General features: G+C 36.6%; 1 protein-coding gene across 4 annotated transcripts in view; it reads left to right on the forward strand.

Moving 5' to 3' along the window:
- The first annotated feature begins 1,674 nt into the window (after positions 1–1,674).
- The window catches only part of pex5lb (peroxisomal biogenesis factor 5-like b), a 75,105-nt gene continuing 67,358 nt past the window's right edge, over positions 1,675–9,421 (forward strand). For all 4 annotated transcript variants that reach the window (XR_015478201.1, XR_015478202.1, XM_087240409.1 and 1 more), the window contains exon 1: positions 1,675–1,977. Coding sequence is in view for 2 of the 4 variants with exons in the window: in XM_087240409.1 (XP_087096535.1) it covers positions 1,957–1,977 (21 nt within the window). In the remaining 2 variants the exon portion in view is untranslated. The remainder of the gene's footprint in view (positions 1,978–9,421) is intronic.

The raw sequence follows: 9,421 nt of genomic DNA on the forward strand, positions 1-9,421 counted from the left end.
ACAATACTTTTATTATTATTTTGCTTTAATGACTGTAAATACCCTTTATTGGGGTTATTTTTGTGGTATATATATATATATATATATATATATATATATATATATATATATATATATGTAGAACCAACATGCAGTTCATGTGTAATACTTAAAAAAACAATCAATGTGATAATATAATAATAAAAATAATAAGTATAATTAATATTATTAATACTAATAATAAACAAAAAATAAATAAAAATACTACAAATAATTACTATAATTCTAATTATAAATACGCTAAAAGAATAAATAAATAAATAAAAGTTATTTTATTTGAGTAAAAAGTGTTTTTGTGTTTTACTTAATAAACTACACATACCAAATCTTCAGAACTTATATAGAACTATATATATATAAAACTTATATAATAAACTTATTCCAAATTTTTTTTATTTTTTTCAAATAAATGCTTCAACTGATAATATATATCAGCTGAAAGACATGTGGTATAGGCTAAAACTGACCGTGATTTATGTGTGTGAATGAGTGTGTATGGACGTTTCCCGGTGATGGGTTGCAGCAGGAAGGGTATGCGCTGCGTAAAACATATGCTGGATAAGTTGGGAGTTCATTTCACTCTTGCGACCCCAGATTAATAAAGGGTGAATTACACAGATCACTGGTAGAATTGATATTATGCAACGTCGTTACCTTATCAAGCTATAGGGACTATTTTCAAGTCCTGCGTAAATATCAATTTGGCAGCAAAGTTAATTAAAAAGTTAATTAAGTTAATTAACTTAAGTTAATTAGCAAAGTTAATTAATTAATTTAATTTAATTATCACGCCTAAGTAGGAGAACTGAGAGTTTTTGAACGAGATGCTAATGGTCTAATACAGTGGTTCTCAAACTGTGGTACCTGTACCACTAGTGGTACGCGGGCTTCCTTCTAGTGGTACGCGGAGGAATCAATTATGTCATATGTACATTCTACATGTATTTCAAAATGTATCAAAAATGATTCATATATGAATATGGCATATACTAATATTTATTATATTATTATATAGCCTATATTTCTGAGGTCCAGGCAACATTTGCAGGTGTTATTCAGAGCTTTAGCTGCTTTACTGGGCTTACTACGCAATTGTATTTCAGTACTGCTCTTTGTGGTGGTACTTGGAGAGACACATTTTTTCTGATGTGGTTCTTGATGAAAACCACTGGTCTAATATGATTCATTGATTGAAGCTAAACTCAGCGAAATGCTCCAGCTAGACCCAAATTCAGCTGAATGAATTAACCCTAACTCAACTGCTACACTATGGGTAGTTTTAAATGAGACAGAAAAAAATGCAGTGTTCCTTTAAGGTCTAAAAATAAATGTTCTGACTGAAAATATTCCTATTTTCAATATTCTTATTTTAAAAAAAATCCAAGCCATGTTGTCATCAGTAACGCAAATAAAATGTTTTTACTTAAAATAGCCTACCTGTAATAACTTTGAAGTGATATCCCACTAATTGATTATCACTAAGCAGTGTAAAGTACATTAATAACAGTGTAGCCTACAGTAGAGTACCGACGCCCTCCCACAGCAGCAGCAGCAGCATCTTCAGTGTTGATGTTATTCATGGGAGGCGGCATCGGCTGAATGAGGCGTTTCCGCGCTCAAAGTGGGCTGGGACTCGAACATTTCCACTGAGGAGTGAAATAACCAGAGGGGAAAACCCATTAGATCACACCGCTTTAGTCATATCGCACACTGAACCGTCTACCTCGAAGCTCGCGGCGTAATATGAGCGTCAGGAACTCGGATGCTCGATCTCGCGAAAGGTCCTGTAAGAGGAATCCTCACGTGGACGCGGCTGGAGCATGAAAACACATCAGGACCACAGACTCAGGGAAAGCTCCGCTCCTCTGTCTCCTCCTCGTTGACAATTTGCGGGTGTTTTTAACACTTGGAGTGAATATGTACCAGGGACATTCACAGGTAAGCTCGTGTGCTGTTTTTCAACCCCTCATTATTATTGGCCAACGGCGCGTGAAGCATCCCGTCTGCCGGCACGTGCGCATGTGTAAACTAAATGCACAAATTGAGGAGTTTATATTGTTATTGTCCCATATTATAGTGTCACTCTTTAAGCTGGATTTTAGCTTGGGCAAAAATAAATAAATAAATAAATAAATTCACGACATAAGCTTGAGCAGCCTGAGGAGGCGTAAACTCCGAGTCTGAGAAAGGGAATATTTCAAGGCGTTATTTTGTCCCATTTTAACGTCTTTACTGTCTGTACACTGTGTTCTGATTGTGTTTGTGTCATTTGCACTGAATAAAAACATCTTGATTTTAAATTTTCCTCAAAAAAAGGGAAAGTTTTCATGTGTTATGTTACTGTAAAATAAGTTTCACATGGTAAAGCATACTTTCATTCTATGTAGTTATGAATTAGGCTACATATGTATTACATTTTTAATTATCTGCTTTATACCCCTATCCGTCAATATTCTGAATGATTAATTATGCAAATGCATAGAAATGTTTGTAAAAAATGACAAAAAAATACGCAAACATCATATATGATGAATATTTAAATATTCAGGGCTGGGTGATATGACAATAATCACGATATAAGTAATCTCATATTCTGATAACGATATATATCACGATATAGTACTGTTTCTGCTTCGATTAATGGTTAAATTTATTACTATATATAAGCAATTAATATATATAGGGTTGTCACAGTGGCGCAGTTGGCAGCACGATCGCCTTACAGCAAGAAGTTCGCTGGTTTCAGCCTTAGCTGGGTCAGTTGACGTTTCTGTGTGGAGTTTGCATGTTCTCCCCGTGTTGGCGTGAGTTTCGGGTGTTCCGGTTTCCCGCACCAGTCCAAAGACATGCGCTATTGATGAATTGGGTAAGCTAAATTGTCCATAGTGTATGTGTGTGAATGCGAGTGTATGGGTGTTTTCCAGTGATGGGTTGCAGCTGGAAGACCCCAGATTAATAAAGGGACTAAACCGAAAAGAAAATGAATGATTGAATGTTGCTTGCTACTAGATTGAGTGTCACTGGCAATACTTTCAGTTGAGTTTTTAGCGAGACACTCATCACTCAGTTGTGCTCACTCAGATGAATAGTAGGACTATCACACACAGACGGCAGTCACACATTTGATCTGGGCAGGGGAAATAAAATAATACATAAATATTTCATATTGCAACCTCTTGCGATTAGCTAATCGCAACGATTCACATCATGATTGCGATTCGATTTCGATTATATATATATATATATATATATATATGAGCAATATCACACAAGTAGCAGTGCAATATGGCTGTATATCGGCAGTGGTGGGAGGATTGCGTTGGCACAAGGTCGCAGGCCGAGTGCCTTAGTGCCCCCACCAGGGCCGATATACAGCCATATCGCACTGCTACTCATGTGATATTGCGTTTATACAACAGTTTGACGGCATAATTGTGTATATAAAAAACTATATAGCGTCTCAAAAATGCTTTTGTATGAGGAACTACTTTTTTTCACGTTGGATTCAAATCATAAGCTGACAGTTAAACAACTGAGCAAGCATCTTTTCAACTTAACATCTGTAGTGTCTGCTTTCTGCTGGCTGTATGTGGGCGGAGTAATACACAAAGGGTAAAGAGGCTGTACGGGTGCTGATATTACTTAAATATATCACGGCTATCAAATAGAATAGTTTGAAAACACTGACAGAGAAATTTTTGACTGTTTCTAAAGTACTTTAAAATACAAGAAAACACAAAAAACAAACACGGTTTCCATATTTTGGTGAAATCTTAATTTTTTTCATGGCAAGGTTAACATTTGCATGGAATTGCTCAAATATATATATATATATATATATATATATATATATATATATATATATATATGAACACATGTAAAGCACTATTTCTTTTTACATTTTAAAGTAGGCCTATATACTTTAAAATAATTTACCCATTCTTGTGTGATCATATTTCTCACTTTATTCACAATTTCAGGGTGAATGTTTGAATAAATAAACATAGAAATATAAAATAAATATAAAGCACTTTTCAAAAAGCAACGATTACAGGTCCAACATAAAAAATAAAATATATGCCTTAATATAACACAATATGTAAGCATTGTGCTTTCAAGATTGCAATTTCTCACAATGCTGTTTTATAGGCTATTATGTATCTGTCTGAATCCCTGTAATTGTATTTATTTATTACCATTATTTAACCAGGAAGTCCCATTGAGATTTAAAATCTCTTGTATAAGAGAGACCTTGGCTGCGTCTGAAACCGTATACTTCTATACTATATAGTACGCTAAAATCAGTATGCAAGACGAGTAGTATGTCCGAATTCATAGAATAGGGGAGAAGTACCCGGATGACTTACTACTTCCGGCGAGATTCTGAAGTGCGCATCCCATGCACGTTGCGCTATCCCATAATGCCCCGTGAGAGAATTCATGAATGGAAGTGAGGCGACGCAACTGACGGAGGTAGGTCACGTGACCATGACAAAATCGCGGATGTAGTGCGTTCGAATTCCATTCATAAGCTGCGTCCCAAATGGCACACTATACACTATGCACTCATGCACTATGTACTTATGCACTTACACACTCAACAGGATAGTATATGTATGTAGTGGCGTCCCAAATGGCACACTAATGTTTTTTTACTAAGCAAAAAATTCAAACCGTTTTCCTGATGACGTTTGACGGTTGCCAAATAAGTAAAATAAACGACCAATTATCAAATAATACCTGCCGTAAGTATTGCCGCATTCACCATCGGGAGGTGCTATAATCACTCTCGTAGGAGAATTTTGCTTTCACCATCCAAAATAAATAAAGTTATCCAACATGTGCGTCCGATAGCTCTGCTCCTTCCGCTAAGTAAGCAAACCTGCGGTCGTTGAGTGCGTGAAGTGTCCATCAGTACACACTTAATTTTAGCGGCTGAATGAGTGCATCATCCAGGTAATTAAAGTGCACTTAATATTTTTAGTTTTCTGTGTGAACGCACTACTTACACTATTCATACTACAAAATGGCGTAGAATAGTGCATAAGTTTGTGATTTGGGACGCAGCTATATTTTTTTACGTTCATACTGTATAGAACGTACTTTTCTAACGGCCGAGTAGTACGTTTAAATTTAAATGTAGTACGCAGTTTCGGACGCAGCTCTGGTGTGTAGTGCCATGTATAATGGTGTGTAACACTGCCCATATATAAATGACCAAAAAGTACTACCATACACACTGTATTTTGTAACATCACGAAATAAACTATAGAGCATATGAAACGATGCACTTTTCATTGTCATATTGCACAGCTCTACTTCAGGCCTAAGTATGGCATTTATGTCTGAAGTGGGTCTTAACATGTCAACTCAACCTTGTGAGGAACTTTAAGCTGTTTTAAATGCATATTTCTTTTTGCTTTGTCTTTAAGAAGCCATACACTTCATCTATTAATTAATACCTGACGGCAGCCTCAACATCTGTTTCACACTTGGAATGAATTTGACCTTCATAGAGCCAGATGAACTTAGATATTGCCTGCTGCTGTTCACATGACTGATGATGCTGTGCTTGCACTTCAGGGAACTGCCATCAAGTGTGGTTTGCTTCCGAGTCCTCGAGATAAATATGCCTTGTCTCTCACCAAGCAGTAAATCAGAGTAGTTGTGTTTGAGACCATAGTTCAGTGCCACATGCCTCGTGAACGGACACCAACTGTATTGTACTGGGGTAGGTTTGCAGTCGTTTGCTGCATCATGATTTTCTGACATTTAAGATGCACAGTAAGAGATTGAAAATTATGTTTTAAAGGCGACTTAGGGCTCTATTTTGACGGTCCATGCGCAGAGCGCAAAACACAAGCCGCGAACGCTTTCAGGGCGTGTCAGGACGCGTTTTTGCTAATTTAAGGACGGGAAATCTGCCTTGCGCCAAGGCGCAAGGTCTAAATGGGTTGAGTTTATTTTCTTAATCAGTTATAGGTGTGTTTTGAGAATAAACCAATTAGAGTCTCATCTCCCATTCCCTTTAAGAGCCAGCTGCGTCGCGCCAAGAGCGCATTCGCTATTTACAGGACGCAAAGTAAGTCTAAGTGGAAAAAATGAGCATTTCACAAGCAAACAGTTAACAGTTGACAGTTTTTTTAACAGAAAACTGTTGAACAGAGCATCTACTGCGTGAGAATGAGAGATAATGGATCTACTTTCACTTTCGCTCATGGATAGGGAAACCTTTACGCACAGACATCAATTAGTCTATAAATAATTAATTTCGTTTGTTAAGCGCAAATATTTGTTTCAAAACTATTTCTAAATTCAGTTCTAATTTCCAGCAAACGAATAAATGAAGAATAATAACGAAGTGTGCTCAAAATACTGAGTTATTTCCAAATACACCTGCCATGCCCCATATGGTCTAAAACCTGACAGGTGGGCAAATCTAAGCTTGTTTTTAATAAAACAAATATAAATATGGATATAATAAATAATACTGCTAATAATAATAACATTATACAAAAGCAAATTGTTATGAATGAACTGAAAAAGCCTCCCGAGATGAAGAAGACATAAAAGCAGTGATTTTTTATATTTATGTAGGCTAGAAAATAATATGTTTTGTAATATTTTAATCCTTTATATTTATATTCTATATCTATCCATATTATATCCTATATATATATATCCTTAATATTTAAATTTTTTCATATGTAAAGATATTTGCCTGCTCTCTTGTGTGTATTAAGCAGTGCGTAAGCGAGGCGCAACTCTGCGCCGGAGTTTAGACCGGGTTAGTTTTGGTCTAATGAAAAATCTATTATAGTTTCTCAAAATAGCAACGCGCCAGCGGTCCACCTCAGAACGCCTTCCTTATTAGACCAGAACGCCTATGAGCGCACATATGAGCGCTAATGCATTTGCTATTTAAACAGCATAGCGCAACGCCTCAAAACGACTCTTGTGCCAAGCTGAAACTACCAAAAGACTATTGCGCCGCGTTTTGCGCCACACTGCGCCGGGTGTATAATAGGGCCCTTATTATGCAAAAATCACTTTTATATGGGGTTTGTTGTTGTTTGGCACAGTCTGTGAATATAACCAGCCTCTAATAGAAAAAATGTATTAATTCAATTTTTTATTATCACACTTAATAAAAACAGTCTGCAGAAACACTTTGATTGACATCTCTCTTTGTACGTGTCATAAGTGGGGGAAAGCCCCGCCCATTAGTGATCATCACTCCCTCATTAGCATAGGACGTTACTCTTGTATTTGAATTTGCCACTATGCTGACACACAGATATACATTAGATGTCGCCTACCCTGTTGTTTTCTATTGGAAGGAATGCGTCAATAGAGTCGCCATTTTGGAACAGGGTAGCGCTCCATTGAAATGAATGCGGGACCAAGGTACAGTGGAGGACTGTGGCCATCCAAAGCCAGAGATATACACATATACACATATATCTATGATTGGGAGTTTTCCTGGATGTTAGTATTCACATTTTTTTTAATTACGAAAATTATAATTTTACATCACTTTTCTACATTGATGGATCAGTGATTGCACAGGCATTCCTGACAAAAAGCTTGTGTTTGTGTGTATGGAAATGTACTATCCACCCTCCCTGTTAAATTTGATCTAATCCGTGTCCTGAAACACACCTCCTCTCCTGCTTTCACTTCTCATACTGACGAAGGAAGTGATTCGTTTGTGAATGAATCTCCGTTATGAACGACTCCTTCACTAGCCGACAATAATACAAGTTTCTGGCAGTCCAGCATCTCGTTATCATATTTCTTTTGCATTATTTGCTGATTTTATTCATAAAAACTAGCATAAGCTGAGTATTTAGTTCGAGTTGGAGCTGCTTTGCCATATGGTGAATGTGACTGTCATCATCAATAACGCTACCTGATTAGCACAAAAGTTCAGAACATACAAAAACGTAAAAAACTTAATCTTACCTATGAAGTGTTCTGCCTTTGTGCTTTGTTTTCTTTGTTTGCTCGTTACTACACCCGTACACAGCTCTAAAGTCTAGCATCTTCGCGTGATAACACTGTGTTGACTAGTGCGGTTGAATGACATTTGTCCTGGGAGCACTGTACCAATGTGGCGGCGCTATTGACGCATGCTCAGGGTCCCTATGCGATATCTAGTGTATATATCTATGATGCTGACACACAGGCATTTGTAGCTCCGCCCTTTTTTGAAATGAGCACAATCTCATTTGAATTTAAAGCGACAGTCACCAAAATGGCATCAAAGCCTAAAAGGGGCAAGTTATTAAACATTAATTGTGGGGTATTTTGAAACTTCACATGGACACTCTAGGGACATCATAGATTTATTTTACATCTTGTTAAAAGGAGCATAATTGGTCTCCTTTAAAACATGTTTTTTCAATTTCACGTTGTGTGTAAAGACTCAGATGGTGCTGGTTTTTGGATGTTACACATGATTTCCACTGATTTCTGCCTCTCAAGGCACTTCTTGTGTTGAATCTGCATATATAAGATTTTGAGCATTATCAATGCTTTAGGTTAATTTTTAGTCACATTTCAGTCATTTTACTCTTTTGGTTTGCACTTATGTAAGGAATAACCGTGTCGCCATCACTAATCCAATAAGTTACATTTTAGGCTGAACTATCCCTTTAAGATGTGTTTCTGTCCCTCCTTTGATACAGCGATAGCCATGTTTTCCAACAGTCGAGGCTTTCCCTTGTGAAGGTACATTAGTTCAGCCTAGCACAGGGTTGCTAGCACAGAGAGAAGCCCTTTGATGCGCTGTTAGCCTTTTATCACAGAAATTTACCTTCAACAAACCATGTTGAGATTTTTGTGCTAGCAATAGTGCTTTTGTTCCATTTGTGAGAGGAGGAGATGTGATTATTAAGCATTTTAGAGAGGTAGAAATCAAGTAAAATATGCTATCCAATACATTTTTGGGTATTGAAGGCATTGAGCCGCTCGTGTATGTATTTTCTGTACAATTACTTGCATTGTAGCCACCAAAATACAGTTCATCGCTGATACATAAACTACCTTAAAAGAATGGTAGCTTCTCAAAATGTATGGCATTATTTGCTTCAATTATTGTGTTTTGTTGTGAAAATACACAAAATCTTGTAAAATTATTATTAGTTTTTTAATCTCAAGAACCATTGGACTTGCAAATTCCTGAAGGGACTGACTGGCATGAGAGAAACTATAGTAACAGTCACACTTCCATTGTGAACAGTGAACTGTGACAGTATAGGATAAAATATGATATTATAAAAACATATATTAATTGTGCTCAGCTTAAATGTAAAAATAAAGTTACCTGAAAGAGAGAGACAGGGCTTTGAATGGCTGTATTTAATTTTTATTCGTGTTT

The sequence above is a fragment of the Danio rerio genome, chromosome 2 (genome assembly GCF_052040795.2).
Source record: "Danio rerio strain M-AB ecotype USA chromosome 2, GRCz13ab, whole genome shotgun sequence".
NCBI classification, from domain to species: domain Eukaryota; kingdom Metazoa; phylum Chordata; class Actinopteri; order Cypriniformes; family Danionidae; genus Danio; species Danio rerio.